The sequence below is a fragment of the Phytophthora sojae genome, assembly GCF_000149755.1.
Source record: "Phytophthora sojae unplaced genomic scaffold PHYSOscaffold_1, whole genome shotgun sequence".
Lineage (NCBI taxonomy): Eukaryota > Oomycota > Peronosporomycetes > Peronosporales > Peronosporaceae > Phytophthora > Phytophthora sojae.
The window spans coordinates 2,005,103-2,026,921 of NW_009258115.1; the positions used below are offsets into that span (position 1 = coordinate 2,005,103).

General features: G+C 49.6%; 6 protein-coding genes across 6 annotated transcripts; 5 read left to right on the plus strand and 1 right to left on the minus strand.

Annotated features, from left to right (window-relative positions):
• Nucleotides 1–22: 22 nt before the first annotated feature.
• PHYSODRAFT_474013 (hypothetical protein) lies at nucleotides 23–1,789 on the minus strand (the record flags this gene model as incomplete). The annotated part of the gene is made up of 8 exons (XM_009516067.1): nucleotides 23–66; nucleotides 150–225; nucleotides 309–620; nucleotides 691–752; nucleotides 817–1,308; nucleotides 1,381–1,454; nucleotides 1,525–1,584; nucleotides 1,662–1,789. 8 exons carry the CDS (start codon nucleotides 1,787–1,789, stop codon nucleotides 23–25), a joined length of 1,248 nt encoding a protein of 415 aa, XP_009514362.1.
• Nucleotides 1,790–6,054: 4,265 nt separating this feature from the next.
• On the plus strand, nucleotides 6,055–6,426 carry PHYSODRAFT_402121 (hypothetical protein; the record flags this gene model as incomplete). The annotated part of the gene is made up of 1 exon (XM_009516068.1): nucleotides 6,055–6,426. A coding segment is annotated over one exon (372 nt), but the record flags the coding sequence as incomplete, so codon positions are not given.
• Nucleotides 6,427–8,641: 2,215 nt separating this feature from the next.
• PHYSODRAFT_293165 (hypothetical protein) lies at nucleotides 8,642–9,463 on the plus strand (the record flags this gene model as incomplete). The annotated part of the gene is made up of 1 exon (XM_009516069.1): nucleotides 8,642–9,463. The coding sequence occupies one exon, from the start codon at nucleotides 8,642–8,644 to the stop codon at nucleotides 9,461–9,463; it is 822 nt and encodes a 273-aa protein (XP_009514364.1).
• A 5,222-nt stretch (nucleotides 9,464–14,685) lies between these two features.
• Nucleotides 14,686–14,934, plus strand: PHYSODRAFT_467622 (hypothetical protein; the record flags this gene model as incomplete). The annotated part of the gene is made up of 1 exon (XM_009516070.1): nucleotides 14,686–14,934. A coding segment is annotated over one exon (249 nt), but the record flags the coding sequence as incomplete, so codon positions are not given.
• A 1,119-nt stretch (nucleotides 14,935–16,053) lies between these two features.
• PHYSODRAFT_476734 (hypothetical protein) lies at nucleotides 16,054–16,347 on the plus strand (the record flags this gene model as incomplete). Its single annotated transcript, XM_009516071.1, has 1 exon — nucleotides 16,054–16,347. A coding segment is annotated over one exon (294 nt), but the record flags the coding sequence as incomplete, so codon positions are not given.
• Nucleotides 16,348–18,494: 2,147 nt separating this feature from the next.
• PHYSODRAFT_293166 (hypothetical protein) lies at nucleotides 18,495–20,056 on the plus strand (the record flags this gene model as incomplete). Its single annotated transcript, XM_009516072.1, has 4 exons — nucleotides 18,495–18,635; nucleotides 18,764–18,916; nucleotides 19,066–19,611; nucleotides 20,051–20,056. The coding sequence occupies 4 exons, from the start codon at nucleotides 18,495–18,497 to the stop codon at nucleotides 20,054–20,056; spliced, it is 846 nt and encodes a 281-aa protein (XP_009514367.1).
• Nucleotides 20,057–21,819: the final 1,763 nt, after the last annotated feature.

Consider the following 21,819-nt stretch of genomic DNA (forward strand, 5'->3'; position numbering starts at 1 on the left):
ACTTTCAGAAGCGCTTGCGCTTTCAGAGACGCTTGCTGATGCTCCAAGAGGCGGAATGTCCAGGATCTTGATTCCTGAGAGAAGGTAGCCACTGCAAGCGCTCATGTTCATCTCCGGGTGGGTCCGGCCAGGAAGCACCTGGTTCTCACGCGTCCACGTTTCGTTCAGCTGGAGGTCGATGATGGCCTCCATCTTTTGGAGCGTGGCGAACGTTCGCGTCAAAGGCTGAAATCCCAAACATAAACAACAAACCGGTCAGCGCCCAATTCATGAAATCAATCTGCAGGAAGTTCAGCAACCATGCTCACCTCGAGGAACTCGGAGTAGACCACGAACGGCTTGGAGCGGCCCAAGTACGGCAGCAGCGCCATCAACACCTCCTCCGGGTCGTAGTTCGCAGCGATAACCAAGCTGTCCGACTTTTCACGAGCCCACTGGCGGATCGTCGACGGGGACTGACGGTTAAGCTTGGTATCCGCGCGGCGCGCCTTCTTCTCGGCGTAGCGCTTCTGCTGCTGAGGCGTGAAGTTCTTCGCGCGCTCCGCTGCGAGTCGTTCACGCTCCTCCGGGGTCAATCCATCCCTCGCAACCTTGGGCGGCTCGACCACTTCCTCTTCCTTCTACAGTATCAAAACAAAATCATTTGTCAGTCTTCATCCATAGAGTCCAGCGAGACTCAAATGCACGCACCAACTCCAGCATCCGCACTTGTTTGAACGGCATGTAGTGGATAGACTCCAGCGTGCGTTTGTCTGCAAATATATAGAGTGGAATGAGATCCTGAAGTCCGATGCACAAACCAGATCGCCATCGTACCAAAGTTGAAGCGACGCAGGATATCGGCAGCCGGTTGCTGGCCCTCGTACGGACAAATGATGCGCCCAGATCCGCCCTGCCGCTCCGCGATTGCGCCCGTCACTAGGCCCATGCAGGTGTCTACCACCAGCACCTGACCGCCGGCAAAAATGTTGCTGTAGACGAGCACTTGGCCTAGCGAGTCCTCGCGGAGGTTGCAGATCTTGGCCGGGTTCTTTAAGCGGTACGTGCGACACAGCGACTCGGCCGTGCAGCGCAAGAAACGCACGCGCGGCATGTACTTCTGCTGCTTCTTCTTGAGGTATTTCTGCTTGGAGAACTCCGTCTTGGTCTCCCACGTGGAGCTGTTCTCCACCAGTTTCTGGATAATTTCTTTGCCAGTCGCGCCCTTCTCGCGAAGCTCGCCAATGTCCGTCTGCTTCAAGGTCTGTGCCGAGTTGGTGTCCGCGTAGTGGCGGTTGTCTCCATCGGGCACGAAGCCCTCGCCAGTCTCTGCCAACAGCCATAAAATATTGTCAGGGTCTCCTAGAAGTAAGACTTCTCAATATTCACAATGATTTTTACCTGGAGCCACTGGGTCGGGGAAGAGGCCGCCGGTCACCTTCACCAGCTTCTTGTTCTGCTCCTCGAAAATGGCGCTATGGGCATCAACTCCATGTTAGAGAGTGCTAACTGCCAAAACCATCTCCAATACTAACGTGAAATTACCCGTAGAACGAGCCAATGACAGGCTTCAAACTTGCAACTTTCTTGCCGACGCGGATGGACCTGGGTAACAAACGCAGCGTTGCAGGTTAGGGACCCGCGGCCGCAATAACTAAACAGGCTTGGATTTGATGACGTACTCGTCCTTCGTGACGGCCTGGAAGAACATGCGGCCGTCACTGGTCTGGCAGATGACCGTGTCGCCCTCATAGATGACGTAGGGCAGGCGAGGCTCCTGGGTGTCCGCGGCGGGCGTCGTGGTAGCCATGTCTCCGAGCAGCTCCGATAATGCTCCGGAAGCGGCACCAACCGCGCGATAAGCCAATCAGATCGCCGATTTAATTTTTAGCCAATCACCAATTTCTCGACAATTTTCTTTATTTAAAAATAAAGAAAATTGTATTAACAAAGAACATCCGTAGGTCAGCCGAAATGTGAAGATCTCAAAATGCAGTAACAACTAAATGGAACTGGTTTGCGGGCTTTGGCCCGCGGTGTTCGCAGTTCGGTTTTTTTTTACTGTATTCCAAAACCTGCACAGTAGAAAACTTTATTTACTACTAGTAGTACTATGGAGTAATAGCGCTATGCTTGCCGCAGGAGAGAGTTGCGTGAAGACGTTCTTGAAATTTAGCGCTTGTTCTTATTTTTGTACTGTGAAATATCATGCGTCCATTTGCTGGATGGCTTACGCTGCTCAATCTGCCGTGGCGGATCTACGTGAACTCACACTATTGGGCTGCTACCGCGGGAGTCCCCGTATGCGGCGCTGCAGCAGTGCGCGGCGACGGGCGTAGTCAGCCGTCATAACCGCAAATTTCATTTCATTGCATGAACTCACACTAGCGTTACTGCCATTCATGGTACATACTGCACAGCTTCAAGCTGCCAGACTGAGCTTCGGTTCATATTGAATATATAATGTGTTTATTTTCTGGGGTGTATTCGGTGTATGTCCAAATTTGACGCCTGCAACTTGATTTTGTAGAATTGCTATACTGATTTCAATGCCGTTTAGGTCTCCTCACTTCAAAGTCGACTCTCAACAAACAGTCTGCACCCACGACCATTAATCAATAGCGATAATTTTGTTTTACTCAACGACGGTTTATAGTTGCTGCTGCTGTGGCGTCCGACATGTACATACAGATATCGTATCTTAGAAATGACAGGCACATGCCTAAACTAACTTAGCCGATACGACGGCGACCTACCTATTGCTCGCTTGCTGCCCCGATTCGGTCGATTCCTCACAAATTGCATTGACTGACTGATCACCCCTCTTTATTATTGCTGCTGCCTGGTTAGCTTGTCGCCGAAAGCATGCTTTGAGCTGTAATAATGAATCGGAGTTTGCGCTGCTGTGCTGTAATACAATTGCTGTACAACTGTCATTGCTGTTGTTTCAAATAGCTCTTTAACCGATAATGCAACATAAAACCTTATGTTGCATTATCTCAAACACCCGCAGGGGCGCAAACGACAGTTCTTACGAACTGCAGATTTGGAGATCGAAAACAATACATGATTCTAAGCATTATGAGGGGGTTGCCGTGCCTGGGACTTATCGGTGATGTTGGGGCCGCCAGGCCCCGACATCTCCGACATTTGCACCCGAACTCCGACAATCTCCGCCCCCGGCGGAAGCACGTGGAAGGCTATCAGGACACTATCAAACTGTAATTTGACGTGGTTAGGAGCATCTGCACAAATGTATTACTTGCGAGGTATCGTGAACGCAAAGTAGGCTTGGATGTTCAGGTTCATTGGTATCTCCGATGACCTGAACGATGGGTGCGAGCGGCGTATACGTCCAGGCCGGGAAAAGCTAGGGAGCACCGAAAGCGGAGCACCGGAGCAGAGAAAGACCGTGCATACGATGGCAGTAACACCACATGAATGATTTGACTTCAACGCAAGATCGAGATAAAGATACGTGTATGTATTTTAGAATACAGATCAAAGTGCACCTTAAAGTCAAAGCGGTCATTCGTCTAGTGCTCGCAGTCCGGCTTAACCCCACGTACGGGGCGGACAGAATACCTGCTGGAACTCGGTATCATCGCAGTCGAGAAGGGCTTGAAAGGACGATAGTTGCGCTGGGGTTCTTGTGGCGGCTGCTTGGTCTTGCTCAATGATTTCGAATCTGGAAGGCTTGCGGCGTGTTCTGTGAATGCCGTATCCGACTCGGTGGGGGTCATGTTGGGTTTGTTGTCGTCCACTGCGGAGGGAGGCAGGCTCTATGATGCGTGGAGGCGCACTCTTGAGAGCCGATGGCAGCCACCAGTGGCGATCAAAGTGCAGTGGCTCCAGCTTTAGCAGACCTTCAGAGTCGATGATACGCATGAGCTCATGCAGGCAAGGATGGCCATGGATTCTTCGAAATGTCCCGGTGCACGTACTTCTTTCTAGCCCATGGACAACAATTTTATGAACCTGATCAAACTTCGCCATGAAAATGTCGGTCGCCTGCAGGTTCGTTTTCTTCTTCCCCATAGCGACAGCGTTTCGAATAGCTACTTCCCCTATCTTCTTTTTTGCTTGAGCTAGAACATTGCGCCAGATGTGCCAAAGACACACAAACTTATCCGACATCGGGAAAACAGTGTCGGAGGCGTTCGTGCAGGCCAGCTCGCGATCGGAGCTAACCGTTGTACCCGTGGGCGCGGGTCCACGCATGAATGGCAGCCTCCGCGTCTCTTTCAGTAGGATATTCAAGTGGGGGTGGAGGATCGAGGATAAACGTTCGCGGCGCGCCTGTAGCCATGGCCGTTAGCGGTGGTGGAGGATCGGTTCGCGTTATGCCTGTAGCCTTGGCTTCGAGTGGTGGTGGCGGGTCGGTTCACGGCACGCCTGTGGCCACGGCTTCCATTGGTAGTGGCAGCGACAAGATGAAAGGGGGGGTTATGTTGTGGCGAGTGCGCGAAGATGCATTCTAAAGCAAGGCGTTGGTTGTCTCCGAGTCTAAAATTATCGATATCTATATCCGCAAAGACTCCCATAGTCGGAGGAGTGCTCACCCGTAAATATCTGCGCTGTGCATTGAAGCCTTAGGTTGGTCAAGTTGAAGTCAAATCATTCATATGGTGTTACTGCCATCGTATGCTCTGCCCCGGTGCTCCGCTTTCGGTGCTCCCTAGCTTTTCCCGTCCAGGCCCTTTGCCTAGTAGTATTCACCTGTTGTAGGAATGAAGTCCGCGCTATCAGATGCTCTAGATGCAAACAAGGAGACATATATGTGAACGCAAAGCGACTGCTGCGTGATAGCGCTAGTTGCACATCCTCTAGGCCCGCTACGCAATGCATTCTTCAGTAGTACATCGTAGCAATAGAGGAAAGAGCACGAAGACATCCTCCTGACACTAAATTGAAGCCGTGGGTCCCCACAACGGAGCCCTTAACGCAGTTATTCACTTTATTGAAGATGCACTATGTAAGGGTGACCCACACTAAAGTAGGGTTTCTAAACTACATACCATGCTCCGTGTAGATCGAGGGCGCCCTACGAAGGTTGTCAAGAAGCTTTGAGCCGCCCAAAGCGTGCTACAGCAGCGTCACGGTGTTGAAGGGGAACCGGGACACTGAAGCAGGACACATTCGGTGGCAAACGGTCACATTCAGCGTTGCATAAATAAAAATTGCAATAAAACTATTGATAAAGTTGGGGTCAACAATTACAATTAGAAAATTGGCTGCAATGATTTTATTGTATCGTACAAAGACAGTTGACTTGATAACTGTATGTGCGTGGATAGCCAATCAAACGGTCCATACAGACCCCTATACAAACCACAAGAATACAATTCAATGCCTACATTGTACAATTAAAATTGTAGCGTGACGGCAAATCTCAATCAATTTTTCAATGTAAATTGACGCAATGCTGGTCACATTAGGTCCGATCCGGTGCAAATCGGTGGTGGGACATCCCCTAGCATTTTCGATTCACCATGCCTACGCTTGACCGGTATTCGTGGGCCGCAAGGCCCGCGGGCCTCCGCGGCCTACCGGTTCGAATTTTTTTTTTACGTTGCAGGAAGCGTCGCCATGGGAAGAAGAGCGCTGCGCAGGTTGCAGTGGCTGAGGCTATTGCATTGCGCCAATTCCCACCGACATTAAGGTACCCAGAGCGAGTATCAGGTGCGCTACTATCAGAATGGTTTGCCTACCGACATCTTCGGAAAGATGTGAACAGTTTGCATGAGATAAGCAAGTCAAATGAACGGTGCAAAGATGGGTGCTCACATACCAAATTTAGGAAGTGTTCAGCTCTTTCCAACTATGACGCTAAATTTCATTTGTTAAAACTACTTGCCTACCAGCCAATCTTTTTAGTGCATAGTGTTTGCCTCGCCCTCATTTTCAAAATGCCACCGCAACGTATACCCCTCCGCCACACGAACCGCTTCCGGCTGGAGATTGCTCAAGACTTCCTGGACAAGCCATTCTGGGTATCTGTGCGTGATTTTGCGGCTGCTCGTGGCCTAAGCCCCTCTACTATCATCTCGTGGGTTAACCGCATTGAGAAGCTGCGCATGGTTCGACGAGAAGGTAATGTTAGAATGGATTGAAGAATCTTTTAGACCTAACGTTACGGGGTTTTCTGTGCTACTACTGGACGCGCTCAAGACGCACAAGATGGACAGTGTGCAGGGCGCTTTGGGCGACATGGGCACGAGTGTGCACTTCGTTCCTCCGGGCTGCACTGGGATAGCGCAGCCGCTTGACGTCGGAGTGATGTCCCCGCTCAAGACGCATCTACGCCAGTCCTGTGCCCAAGCCGCAGTACTACACGCGATGCAAGAAAACTCGGTCGAGCGCCGCCGCTACATGTTCGACCACGCCATGCAAGCTCTGGGCAAGATTACGCAGGACACAGTGCGGCACTCTTTCGACAAGGCCGGCCCGTTCTTCGGCTGCACCACAGGCGTAGATGTGCAAGGAATGCTGGACGAAGCTCGACTTCTCAACGTTGTGGATGCTCAAGACAACGACGTTGGCAGTGTTCAAGGTGTGCTAGCAGGCGAGGTTGAAGTGATCGTGGGTGAAGGTATCAACATTTAATATGATTGGCCAAATATATGCCGACTATTTCAAGTCAAATTCTGTAGAGATTATCCAGTGGAAATCTCGATATTTAGTAAGTGTTCAGATCTTTTTGCTGTTCACATCTTTCCGAAGATGTCGGTATCCTACTCTTACGTGGGCTCCAGAGTGCCTGGAGCCCAACTGGAAACCGAATGGTGTGCATGAAGGGTGTCTTTGCGTGCCGAAGGTGAAAGCATACAAACAACGTATAGTGGAAGATGTTGAGCACAGGACGGTATTGTACTATGCACGATATCAGTGCGCTGGCACCAGTAGAAAATTGTTTTCTACTATCAGCGACTCATATCTCGCTTCGTCTTAGCTGTTGGTGCTGGATTTCCCCTACTTACTAACATTCAAGACAGGAATCTCTTCAGATATGTTTGACATCGTATATGACGGTATGTTATCTACGAAAGGAATTGCAGGTGCAGTTGCAAACACCGTCCGGCGACGCCAAAAGAGGTTTTACCAGCTTCGGTCTCGAGTTGAAGCGAAGGTAGAGCAGCTGCGTGCTGGGGATGCAACCTACGTCCCTCCCCTCCCCCCAACAGAGGAGCAATACATGTCAAATGGATGCCGAAATGCTAAAAGAACTATGGCTAACACACACTAACATTTTAAGTCGCTTGTGCGCAGCACAGATGACCGAAACGAAGTGTGATCGTGTTTTCCGTATGGATCACTCACAAAAATTCTGTAGCAAGCTTAAGGTATTCGGAGCTAATGGCATCAAAGAGCAGTCAGCAGCTATTCGTGTGCTGCTGCTTGTTCAAAATGAGTTAGGGCAAATTTTGGGGAGAACGCTAACCCAGTCTGAGAATCATGCAGAAACAGAGGCGCTCTTAAAAACAATGACGCCCAAAATGATAAGTGACTCCGATGGCCCTCGGATATGTGTTTGTGACAACACCAATGCCAACCGCAATCTCATTGAGAGAGTGTTCGGCGATGCGGTGGTAGTCAAACAAGACCCTTTTCATGTTATTACAAGGTTCACCGAGAAAATAAGTGATAACAGTTAGAAGCGGGGGGTTTCCAAGCAACTGTCTGCTGCAATCTACGATGTGGTGCGTAATCTGCGCCCGCCATAAGAGTGTGAGCGTCGCGTCAAGTCGCTACTAGAGTCACGGGATCCTGCTGGTATTTCCGTGAAGCGTTCTGAGTGGGATGGATGCGTTGCCAGTAACCTGACCCAGATCCGGCGGGGGGGGGGGCTGTGTACGTGGTCGAGAATCAGTACACAGAGGTAGGGGGTGAAGTGCGTCTTATCTCCACAAGTCAACTTGAAGCCATTTACTCCAATCTACGAAAGCTGCTTGATCGTGTTCTCTCAGTTGAAGTGGGCTTACGCATTCTGGACATCTTCATTCTACAGGTACTATACTTGCTTGAAAATTAAACTCTATATCTGTACTAACTGATCTTGCGCAGCAGAACCTTAGCGTCGGGGCGAAATATCGCCGAAACCCCGAGTTTCACGGCACTGATTTTAGATGTTTGTGTCAAAGTGCTGTTGCCTGTAGTGGTTTGCTGCCAGAGACTCCACAGCTCGAGTACGTCATGAAGCTGACGACGATCAAGTCCAGGGACCTTGCTCCGAGCAGGGGTTATCGTAGTTCAGCAGCTAAGCCAGATGAGCACAGGCCTTGGGAGCAACTGTTTGAGATGATCCAGCTTCGAACGTCTAATATGGAAGCCAAACTTCTGTCTGGTGCGGTCCCTTCAGAAGATATTCGGGCGCTACTATCAAATGCATTCAACTGCGACAACCACTTCAATCAAAAAAACTAATTGAGTTTCTTCGCTTGGAGCCCCAGTACGACAGCTCAAGAGATTTTTCATCTCACGAATTTGCTGTCTTGAAGGAAGTTCGCGCTGAACAACTTTCTGACAGCCGCGACTGGTCTAGCAGCAAAGCTGTGGCAACGGCTCTATACAACTGTGCAGTGGAGCGTCTCGATAATCGAGCGTTAAAACTCCGAAAGCGTGGCTTTCATGCAATTTCCAAGGTCTACCAAGTATTGATGACATGTTGAAGACGTCTCCACCAGTTCTGGACTCACGTATGGTGATCATGACTGACAAAACCATCAACGACGACAAGGTCACGCCGGATGAGGAAGTTTTGATGAAAAAATTATTCGCAATGGTTCGCAAGTCGTCGCTCAAGAACAAACGGCAGGTATTTGTAGTGGTTTTTAATTTCGTAGCGGCAATGTGTGACGGGATTGAGCCCAAATCCGCCGAGTTCCTGCATCGTCGCTGGGGGTCGGCGAAGCGATCAAAAAATCGCGTCAAGAAGGCCCAAGGCGATGGAGATGACGAGGAGACGGCGTCAGCCAGGTCTTCACCCGATTTACAAGCTGATCAGGATACCAGATCGTTGGATGATAGACTATGCGCACCTACCGAGCGTAGAGCTAGGGTTTCCGGGTCCCTCACTAGCATCCCGTCAGAGCCACAGCAACCGGCAGCCGCATTAACTTCCTCTACATCGACACCAGCTGCCTCCAATTACTCGCTCACCTGTGAACAAGGTGAACTTATCGGTGCCGAACAGGTTAACGACGCGGTCATCAATACTCCAGTCGCGATCACACTATCAGCTGCAGCAGTGACTTACCAACTGGCTCAATGGGACCTAGACACTGAAGCCCAGCTTCGCCTAATTGCAGTATCGTTAGGCAAAGGGTGCAAGGGGAAGTGGAAAATAATCCGCAGTGAGTACTTTAAACGGTACCCTGGCTCCAAGTTGGGTCAAAATGCTGTTCGTATGCGTCTTCGTGATCGACAAGTAGCGGCCAAAACAGTCCCGGCAGCTCCAACATCAATCGCCTCGTCAGATGGATGACAAGAAGAGTAGGCATCAACATCCTCAGCTCCAGCTTCAAACAAGCGCCCTCGGCCGTCGTGTGATAGCTGTCGAAAAACGAAACGAAGATGTGGACCAAACAGCGACAACCAGCACTGCGAACAACGTCAAGCGAGAGAAGGCCAGCAAAACATCACATCATTTTTCAGCTGAACATAAATATTACTTGATAAGCATCGCTATATTATCTGTTTAAAGGCGCAGCACATTGCATCTTAGAGTTAGAACGCGTTCATTGTTTGAGGCCAGACAATAGCAGCCTTACCGATAGAAGTTACACAGCACTGGGGCTGCAACAGAGTCGCTGGCTTCATTGAGATGGGCGCTGGAGCAGGAACAGCCCTGGCAATAGTAGATTCCACCAATAGAGCTGCTACAGCGAGGCAGAGCTCCAGCGTTAAGATGCAATCGGAGCTGGAATCGTAGCGAAGGAGCCTGACACGCAGTCACAATAACGTAAGCAGCGGCGATGAAGCACGCGTCGAGCCATAATGCAGTGACCTGAATACGATGAAGTACTACTTACCGTTCAGGCGAGCGCACAAAAGCAGGAGCATGGCAGCTGCTAAGCAGAAGATCACCCCATGACTCAGCCCGCTGCCTCCGATATCTTTAATGCGAGGCCTATAGCAGCAGCAAACCAGAAACACAGTACGGATGCACGTTATTGCATAGTCAAGCACCACTACAACAGCTCTAATGACTCACCATGAGGGCGGAGCTTCCTCCGTCGTGACACGCCGCCTGCCTTGGCTTCCGTCCGTCGTTTCGCTGAATGAGCGCAAAGAGCAAAGTTCAGCTGCTTCGGTCACAAAATTCATTTAGATTTAGTATTGAAAGAGGGGGTGTCGCCCTTATTGTATCGTGAGCCTACCGGGGCATGTACCGGGACAGGCACCTGGTCTAAACTGGTCCCATCTGGTCCAGTAGGTCTAATCTGGTCCCGGAACAAGCCCACGAATTCCGGCCAAGCCCCCCACACGTGCCTGGGTCTTGCATAGTTACCGAGTTATGGCTCGTAGAATTCGGGGTTCCGGTCGGATTGCCACTGTACAACTTCACTTGAAGTACTTCGGTTAAATTCTTTCGAACAACGTCGTCCAATTGTGCATCAGCAAATCTCTCCAACGGTTGACTAGGTTACACCGGGTACGATCTTTACAACAGGTTTCTGGAGCAATTATTGGGCAGGAATGAAATGTACGTGATTTCATGTGAGTTACGCTTGTACGGCTAGTAGTATGCAGCACCAAGGTTACCCCTAAGGTAACTCATTATGCACTATGCTATAGTTTTCGGTGTGGTTATCCCGGAGGGTTACGCTGGTTACATTTTTGAGTGTTTCGCTTACAACGTGGCGATATTTCGACAAAGTTGAGATTGCCTTCAATAGGACAGGTTTGGATGGCTTTGTATAGAGTGCTGTCAAGCAACTTACAAATAGTTTTTGCATACAAGATATACATAGTTGTAAAGAGGAAGGCATTGCTAAGCTCCTGGTATTGGTCTCCTATGCGCAGCTAGTATATTTCCCATGATAACTACCGGTCCAACTTCCTCATCACTTCTACTGGGCATGATGAGCTCAAAAACGGCATAAATCGATCTAGAGTTAGTAGGAGGAATGAATATCTTCAGTCATCGTCATTGAGCGTGATCTTATAAATGCAACTAAGCTTCATGGTGAACAGTCTTCGCGTCCACTCTCGACGTAGGGGTAACCTACGAATTTTCGCCTGATCGGGAGAGATGAGCTTTAAAAAAATACATAATGTTATACTAAGTAATTTGACAGGAAGCGAAAAACTCGCGATTCGAAGAGACGAGTTTGTCATCGAACGACATTCAGTCGAGAGACATTGTTACAACTAAATGTTTGCTGCAGAAAACAAAAACCAAGAGCTTCACTTTGTCGAAGGAGTGAATCTGCGAAATCTATCAGCGGAGAGGCTGCATTAATAGGGGTTTCATTGTTAAATTCTTCATTGTTTCGTATACATTTTAATAACAATACCGGACAGATGCTGCGGCTGCGAAGCAGGTGGAGGAGATGGCCGCGAATACTAAAGTATACTTCGCAGAACTCCCTACTCAAAATATAAGAAAATCACTCTAAAACCACCGTGACATAGCTTTCGCGATACCTTAGTTGCGTATCAAATAGTTGCTTGCTATTTGAAACGTTTCCGAACCGTTCGATATTCGCGGGTTTATCCGTGATGTCGGCATTACCTTTAATCTTTAATCTGCAGGTCGACCGCGTACGGGTAGCATGGGTACAATCCTTCCCGTACGCGCGGCCTCCGATAGGTATCAAATTCTATATGCCCAGCAAAAAACAAGATCTGAGATTGACGATCTTAGCCTACATTTCTCAGGTATTTTGGGGGAAACTTCGCTCGCCGGTTTTGATGCAATTCTAGCTCATATCGAGTATTGTGAGTTCTACTCTAAATTTTTTGAGCGGGGCGGATTGAATCGACCCTGGCCGAAACGCCAAAGCACTTGGGTTGACTATGGTCGCCCGTCTATGCCCCCTTAACTCCCTACTATTATAAATACCGATTGGGCTTGGCAAGCGGGCACAGGACCATATGTTTTGCTAGCCGGCGATTTGGTAAATGACTTGATGTTTGTATAGATATATTGGACAGGGACCTCAAATTTGGCCGGAATTCACATTACATGCAAGATGTTTCGAGCTCTCCAAGCGATTCTCAATCTACCATACCAACCGGTTTGTCCATGGCACCTTTATGTCGCTCAATAGAAAACTTTGGTGATTTTTATCGATTTGTTCAACTTCTGACTGTATTTTTTTCAACACGATTCATTGCTCAAATTGAGCCAGAGATAGTTTCTAAAAGCCCCGGGCATTCTTCTTTCCATTCGGCTAATTTCCCCATCAATCGGAGCTCTGCAGCGATTAAACTTTATTTTCAAACCTACCGTATGCGCACGAGACTCACAATCCTACCCCTGAGGATAAAAGATTAACCCTTTCGCGAGTATCCTCAATAAATGATAGTATACAACTCATTGATATTTCCTTCTAAAAGGGCGCTCTAGGCGTCCTTTTACAAAGTTACGGAGCCTTTTTGGTGTGTCTCATGGGACATGCCATCTACGGTGATTTGCAGGATACATAGAATGTATGCGTATGACTTAGAATTTGTAGAGACAATGATTACATGATGATTATTCTGCGTACCGATTATGATTTGTTTTAAAAGAAGGTTGAATACTAGCTTGAACTTGTGCAAAATGGCACAGGATGTGCCCTTTAAGAGGGGGTACAATCTACCGTGTTTTGGAAAATCATCTAAAGGGCGCTTTCTGTATCCTTTTACCGCGAAAGGGTTAATAGATATCTCCTGGGAATTGCGAATCCCCCGGACCTCCAGTTCGGGTACCCCGAATGATAGTTGCATGTACCGACTCCCTTTTGCTGTCACACAGTGCTTGTTATGATATCCAGGCTATTATCATTCAATCAAAACCATTATTACCGAAGTACTGGTTAGACCTCCTCAACAACCGCCCTCAGTTCCGACTCACCTCTATGGTAGCCAACAGAAAGTCTCCTGGGGGCGAACTCGCCTACCTGGCGGACAAGGCCGAAAGCCACCGAATCACTGTGTGTGTGTGGGGGGGGGGGGTTCATACCCGGTCCATGAGAAGCTCAAAGTACTCGACTACAGGAGTATCCACGAAACCATCAACAAGTTCTACCCTATCTTGGCAGAGACAAATGTCGTATAGGAAAACACGATTTAACGAGTCCTCGTCTCTCTAGCCTAGGCTTTCGGGACGAGCCCTTTCAACAACCCACTTCCCTCCTAAAAGGTCGGCGCTTATTGTTGGGATTAAATCTGAAGACCAGATCCGTTCCCTTACACCGGGCTGGAATGTGCCTTACGCGAGTCGTCGGTCAGGTAGGTAGAGCCCGTAAATCAAATATAAGAGCACCCTTAGCCACGAGCTACGGCTAGGAAGCAATGTACACACGCGCTTTCACGCTTAATCCACTGTGGTCCCTCAGAAGGAAGGGTACCAGGCCAATCGAGGCCTCGAACAGGGGCGCCGGGGCGAAGCCTCGGCTGGAAGTCAAATATACTGGGGGGCCACGCCACACACCCAGACAAACGTACAACTGTACAGGGAGGTCTCTAATACCTCAAACACTCGGCCACTACTCACTCTTGGCCTTTCCAGGGATGATCACTCGGTCAATGTACCTTATGCTCACCGGCAGGCATACCCCGCGTCGGCCGAGCGTATCCAGACTCTACAGCTAAGCTAAGACTTACCGGTAGACGGACTTGACCCTTGTGTGGCTTCGGGGGGAAATTCTGCTTTGATTTAGTGATTAGACGCTGTGAGGCGTTCCCTATAACTAATCCCTAATGTCTATACAAATGTCAAGTATCAACCGAGCCTTCGAGCAGGACCGACGACTCGACGACTCCTCGTCTAGGTTCGGATTCCTAATGAGAGGCAAATCTTGTACCCACTATGACTACTTGGTGGGCTCGGCGGGGATTTCATATGACCCGCCGTGCCTGGTCACTAAATGGCTGCCCATCTGTCCCTCTAGTGCGGGGAATGAGAGTAACTAATCCGAGGGCTCGGCTAGCTGTCACTCGAAGGTTCAAGACCGTTAGGCCTCGGCGCGGGCTGTTCTCGGTCATTTCCCGATATACGAGAGTCGTCGGACGCTCCTACAAGCCTGAAAACACCAGCGCCCTTGCATTGAGTTGCTGTGTGCCGAGCGGTGAGGCGCGGTCGAACGAAAGGCTCTAGGTACGGTGTTACCTTCTTCTGCTGAAAAAGTGCTCGTGGATAGGATGTGCCAGTTATTTCGATGATGTTAAAACTAAAGGCTCTATCACTCGGTAAGTAATTTACTGTTTCGAGTTTAAGGCTTCGTGGAGCTGGCTAGCGCGCTTCTAGGTGCGCCATAGATCGTCTATGTGCTCAAGAACTAGACAAAGGCAGATTACCCCGCATGAACTTGCGAACATTGCGGCAGACTTTGCTGCAGAGGTGTGGCAAAGGGCAATAGTATTTAGGTATTCACCAAATACAACGCTGACCAAGCATGTGAATTATTTTTATGTACCTCTACTTTTGTACATTAATGACTAACAATATGACCTTTAGCGGTAGGCTTTGAATATTTGTCAGAGAAAACAATCCATAAGAAGGCCAAGACGGTATGGGTGAAATGCGCGGGCGAGGAGAAGGAACGGGCCTCTGTAATGTTTTTAGGCGATTTCACGGGCACCGAGATCACACCATCCGTTGTGTTCAAGACAAAGCCCTCTCATATACCGGAGCGCAGACAGATGAACGACGAATGCCTTCATGATTTTGGGATAACCATTCGGAGAAAAGCCCATCCTGCACAAGTGGAAAAGGAATTCAGGTATGCGGTAATAAAAAAGTAATGCGTAACCGAGAACATTATATTGTATTTCGAAGTATTTTACAAGGCTAGTGATTTTAGTGTTGGCTCATGCATGCGTTTCTTGAAGGCTGGAGAAACACCTGTTCACCGATCCAGTTCCTCAAGTTTCACTCCGTGTCGCCCATCTAGGGAAAAGCCAGTTAAATCATATCGCTATAGGACGATGTCTCGAAACATTGCCCCCCCCCCGAAGTCATCTCTTTCACGCAAAAGAAATTAAGGTACACCTCCTCAAAGTACCTCCAAATGCGACATCGGTTTCTTAGTCTGCTGGTGCGACCTGGAACGGCCCGTTGAAGACCATCCTGCGAAATAAGGGGATAACCCACTTACGCCACGCGTTAGCGGCTCATACCGCGGGAGAAACGTTCAAGTTGAAGTCCCCAGATAGGTGATCTATCTGCGACTGAGCCGGCAATACTGGGAATAATGTGTCCAGATCGACAATGATCGGGGTACTCAAGAAATGCAACTCCCCGGTTGTCGAGCCAAAACATCACGAGGGCGACGACATTCTAGGTGACATGGCGGATGACATCATTTTGGCATTTGCATAAATGGGCGTCGTAGATAAGGCGAAAGGGCAGATCCACGAAGGCGACGGTTTTGATAAGGATTTTCGTTCTTAGATCAATACATTTGAGCTTGACTTTCTTGTGTACTTGGTGTATAACGCGCTGTTTCGTACTGATCACTGCGTATGAACATATTTCTTAAAATGTATACTATCGGCCGAAGTGGCCTCCGAAATGAGCAGACAGCTGCGCCTGTGGCTCTTGAACGCCTTCACGACGTACACGTTTCTCCACCTTCAGGCCACCGTTCTGATCGTCCGGTACCATTCACTTCATCGCCACCGTGTGCGCGCCGCCGACGTACTTCCATAGCGACAGCGTGAAGCTCTTGCCGTAGTTGGCTGACCTTAGCGCCAACCACACTGCACTTCACACCTGTGCAGTCATTTTTGAAGCTTTGCTACTGCCCTCACGAAACCAACCGTAATCTCCACCGCGATGAGCGTGTTTGTCCCGACCCTCCACCCGACCCTTCTCCATCAAGCAGATCGCTCAGTTCTTCTCGTCGGCTCTCCGTGCTTGTGGAGCCGGCGGGCTATCAAGTCTGCAAGTCTTGCGGTAAGCACCGCAAGCACACACCTCGGTCGGGATATACAAACTTGGTGTCTCAAGTCCGAGACTGCCACCCCAACTACGAGGTCGCGATACGGGATGCCAGTGCTGCAGGCACCGAAACGCTTGCGCCCTGGGTCAGCAGCCAGAAGGCAACTAACCGGTTTGGCTGGATGCGCTGGATCGGCATGTGCAATCTACCATTCACTTTTTGCAAGTCGGAAGAGACCCACCGGTATGGCTTTGTTACTAAATTGGATTCCTAGTTTACATTGCTAACGTGTTTACTATCGTCTTAACTACATGTTTACCAACTTACCGCCGATCTGCGTCGAGACACTCTATGGTGACATGGAGAGCGTCGTGAAGGCCGTTGAGAAGACCATTGGCGAGGAGATGCTCAACGTTGGCCTCATCATCGACGGCTGGACCCACGGCACTGAGACGTTGTCTCCCAGTGCTTCCAGGCTGATATGGTCAGCAATACAAAACAACTCCAAAAAGGCGTTCTATCACGAAACGATGGCTCGATATTGTGGGCTACTCACACTCGTACACTGTATGGAGGAAATATATTACCAGAAATGACGGTCTGCCAGTATAAGCGTTTTCAACTTCAAAATTGCAAAGTTGTAAGCTTAAAACAGCAAAACGTGAAGCCAAAACTGCAGCCGCTGAGGCGAAATTTTACTTTTTGCGGTTCTCGCCTACTGGAATGGTTTTCATCTGTATGGCGCTCGCATGGAACGTCATCATATGCAACGTGCATTTCTAGCAAATGCAGGGAGTGATTGCATCGCCCACAAGTAGATCCACCACTTGAGGTAGCCTTCTTGGTGCTGCTTAATTGTGAGATGCGGCCGCACTTGTAGAATGGTTTGGTGATGGCGCTAAGAAACGCTTAAAAGAGAAAGAGAAAAGTTCTCGATTGAATTTAGCATTGGAGAGTAGGGCTCAAGCGCAGCAGGTTCGCCGAACCGAACTCGTCTTCATCGAACTCCCCCTCGATGCTTCTGTGACAAGGGACGTTATCACATACGGGCACGATGTTGTCAAGGTGTGTGTTCTGACCGGTATGTCTCAGCAGCCGCTGAATACACTGGTTGTACTCGTCCGGCGTGTGGGAGCCGAACAGTACACCAGTCCGTCCTCGGAGATACACACGGTGCCATGGATTTTTGACACTTTGCTCGTGGTGTTCTTGTCGAAATCACGCTTTCCTTTTAAGCTGCGACCACGTCGACGAGAACACCACAAATTAAAGTTAATTTCGTCAACATAAAAATATTTTCTTACCTTCAGCTGTGGGCAATCAGGTTGACTACATAACAAATTGTTACAATTATAAGCCCCGTTACAAATAGTACTCGGTGTGTCTATTTTTATGGAGGCACAATATAAAGTGCCCAAATAGTGCCCTCTACCATAATTCACTGGCCAGGAATTTTGGAGCCGTGTCCGCCATCACGCTTAGATAAAAATGGTTTAAATAGGTACAAAGCTTCGCCTCGACACTATTGGCTGCTGACGAATCATTACCTTAACGTACGTGCTGCAGCGACCACTGCTTGGGCAACATGCGCGCGACCTCAAATAGCTTGCAGCGCCCGAAGCCGTACACAATGCGCCTCTCTCTCTCTCTCTCTCTCTCTCTCTCTCTCTCTCTCTCTCTCTCTCTCTGAATCGGCTCGGGACAGGCGGCGCCGATAGGCTCTAAAACAAATCATCTGTTGCCTCGTTTCAGAGTGACAGGACCGAGACCTGATCGACACAGTAAGTTAAACGTGCCCTAACAAGCGCTACATCGGTAAGGAAATGTTTCTTGCAGCCATTGCACGACCCCGGTACGGTTTGCAACCAAAGCGTACCATGATGGTAAGATCGGAATCTGGAGAATTGTTAACATAACCAAGGCTGAGAAAAAGACACGACGTCTGTTAGAGGTTCGAAAGACTTTCTCGACCTTGGTGTAGACACACCAAAGGCTACATACATTTACGATCACCACGACGGGTGGTCCATAGAGACTACGGATTCCTATTGGCTGAAAGCAGCATCTTTTAGCCAATGAGTGGCATGCATAGCGTTGGAATTCTGACAACCAGCCGTTGACAGATTCCTAACTTAGAATATTACATTTAGAGGAAGTCAGAAAGCATAAAACAAAATAGCAGTTCTCATTTTAACCCAAAAACATTATTTGGATCGTTTATTTCGATTAATCTATACTCGGAGGCCCGAGTATAATTAAGTCTAGTTTAAACAAAGCTACGCTTCCTCACACACGTGCGCACACGTGTAAGTAAAGTAGTGAGCCAAAGTAGGCCCATTACACCGCTCGCCGTCCTGCTCGCCGTCACCTGCGCCTTCATGGAGCGGCGCTGCGGAAGGTGATGAGGAGCATATTCTCTCCATGCTTCACCATCACCACTGCTTCATGCGCGAGGTGATGGAGCTGCACCACCTCCACAAGACCATCGTGCCGACTGACAAGAAGGTCAAGAAGAACTATCTCGCGAACGTGATCTGCACCTACCCGGACTGCACCGTCAACGTCATGACGCAGCAGGCCTTCCAGATTCACTTCACCGCCAAGCACCTCGGCGGGGATGCCAAGCGCTAACAGACGACCTGCCGTTAGATCTACCAAGCCCTCATCAATGCCTTCCGGCTGCTCAATAGCCCAGAGCACGCCGCACGCATTGGGTGCGTCACGCGGAGGAGTGCCTCGACATCCCGGCGGCCAAGATCGACTCCAGCACCAGCCACATCACCAGGCATCTCGACGACAAGATGGATGAGCTCAGCGAGGCGATTGCGACTTCCCTTACAAGGGTGTGCGACTTGATCGAGCAACGCACGACGACGAAGGCAGCGCCATCAGCGTCACCTTCGTCGTCATCATCCGCGTCATCGTCCGACCAGCCTCAACTTAGCTAAGCGACGCCGTGATGATGACGATTACGGATGACGATTACGCTTAGGTGAAGAAGACCCGCAGGGAGTCGATGGGGTCGCTGGAGGAAGCCCTCACGGTGACGACGCCGACGCCGCATGAACCCCAATCTGCTGCCGGGGTGAAGCCCCAATCAGCACTGACGACATCAGCTTTGGAGTCCATGCCCACGTCAACGACATTAGTGCCAACCGTGGAGGATGGGGTGGAGCCGCAGGACATAGGCTGGAACCGGAACGACCCGGAGGAAGAGGTGGAGACGCCCGATAACGCGCGGAAGCACACTAACTCCGGTAACAGTTTGACGGCGGCGGCGGCGAAGAGGCTAACGGAGGCTGAGTCAAGCTACCTGCCGTTGAAGACCAAGTACGATGCGGACATGAACCGCGTCAACGCCGCTGGACATCGACTCGACTCGGGGAACTCAGAGCTCATGAAGCGAGCTGAGCGGCTTATGCCACAACTACATGCGACTGCCTGTATCGCTACATCATCCAATGCATCGGTTCCCCCAAGGTACGCTTCTTCTTCCTCCTGTGCGCCGCAGCCTGGATTCGTCCGTTATCGCGATTGTGTATGTTGCCGGCATGCCTGGTGTTGGCGTACCTATTTGCAGTTTGTGGCCATCGGCGATGACTGGCATCCCCAACATGAAGGGCTAACTACGGCCCGTTACGTACTTACACAAAGCTAAAGGAAGTTGCAGGTAACTCGAACTCCGATTGATTGATTGATTGCTTGATTGATTAACGCGGCGATTCCGCGGTGGCCTCTTAAAGCTGCGCTGTTTGTTGGGCATAAGAATACCAGCGAAACGCCCGAGTCCCACCAGTTCGTGCTTAGCAGGTCGGGTGTGGTTGACGACGCTTACAATGTCGAGCCCTTCTTCTGGGCATCGCCAAAGTGCTTTCGTTGATGCTTGCACAATGCCTTCGCGTACCAGAAGACTAATTTCGCTCCTGCGTCAGTGTCCGCAACATCTAAATCATTGCAAATCTATTGAATTGCTTTAGCGCTAAAAGTAACGATAAAATGCTATTGTATACTTGTGTGGTACTCCTCGCAGCTGCTGAAGAGCCCGCCCCCGAGTTTGGGCGAACGCTGATGCTTGATCTCGAGCGAGATATTAAACGTCCGATGTACCTGGTCTCGTGCGAGGCACCAGGCACATCGCGAGTAGACGCCGTCCTTCGACTTCAAATTGTTCTTAGCAGGACTGTGGCAGGGGCAACATTGATCAGGCTTATTCTCCTTCTTGATGCCAAGAACGGTGCGTTTGGCGGAACACGTCTGGTAGTTAGCTTGCGCGTTGTCGCAGCACTCTTCACACTTGCTGTAAAGCCCACCGTTAGGATTGTAAGCGCAATCTCGCCTGCAGCCCGACATGCATTTGCCGCGTATCTCTCGATTGAACAATTGCGCTTCGCTTTGCGCGGCCTTGTCCCTGCACGCAGCACAGTTGGAGTAAATCTAAAACCTAAGATGGGATTGATCTCACCTTATTCTCGAAACCATTGGTCATTTTCTCATAACCCTAGTCCTAGCATGTGATTATTCTCATCCCACTATAAACTTATAATGATCATATGATTAACACCAGCATGGGATGGTTAAAACTACATCCGATTGAGTTCATTCTCAATAATCCTCATCCTAGATTCCTATCCACATTGAGATCATCGCATGAGCACCTCACTTTCGAACTCACCATGGAAGCCAAACCCAGCGTTACCATCTACCTCAACAGCATTAAGATCAAGTCGATCAAGTGTGAGAAGTGCAAGAGCAGGAGCTGACTTCAGCCCAGTTTTGTACCACTCCCACTGCAATGGTAAAGACCCACCCAAAGGGTAGAGCTATATCACCCGGTATGAAGCTCAGCTGCTGACGATACTACGGACCACGGACTGGACGACTGAGGCTCTGTTCCGTTGACGCTCTGCTTGGCGTCCAACGGTCCAGCACCTTAAGCAAGACGAAACTATGGATAGCCAGTCGCTGGTTAACACGCAACTACTACTCCTATATTCGCTTAGCCTTCTCACTGTCGGTGCTCTCTCCGAGCTGTCCTGCTAATCTCAGACTGAGCTGCAAATTACACACGCAATATGAGTTGGCAGCAACTGCAAGTTCTGCCAACTCCAGCTTCAACACCTGTCTACTGCTACGCAGCATCCCACATTACTTGTCGCTCCAACTGCGGCAACTTCAATTGAGGCGAGGCGGGTGAACGCCTTGATCGTCCCGGTGTATAGCGCACTATGCCGGACCGAATCGGTTCGGAGTACCAGAGATATCCGCTGCAATCCGATAGTCCTCGGAGCACAGGATGTGAACCGGGGGCCGGGAGGATCGCTTGGACTTGGCGTGTGTCCTTGTGTCAACCCCTATAGGTATCGTTTACCTTTGGCGGACCGGACTTCACCGAGTGAGTTGTTGTAAATACAGAATCGAGTCTGCTGGGTGTGTTCCTGAAACAAACTACACCGAATGAACAGAAAGTCAGACCGAATCGAAGGGACCACAGTCAGATCCACAATTCAGTATAACCAACACACAGAAATACAATGCCGAGCTAAACGTCACAAAATATACAGCCACCACTTATTCTTTAAGACCCTTGGGTGGGGGGTCTATACGCCAGTCAACTTACGAGCCGTCACCCAAGGCACTGGTCAACCCTGGATGCACACTCACTTACGCGCACCACCCTCACAGAGTGAGGGAACAATACAAAATAGTAGTCAATCCAATCATACAGTAGTCAATCAATTCAGTCTCG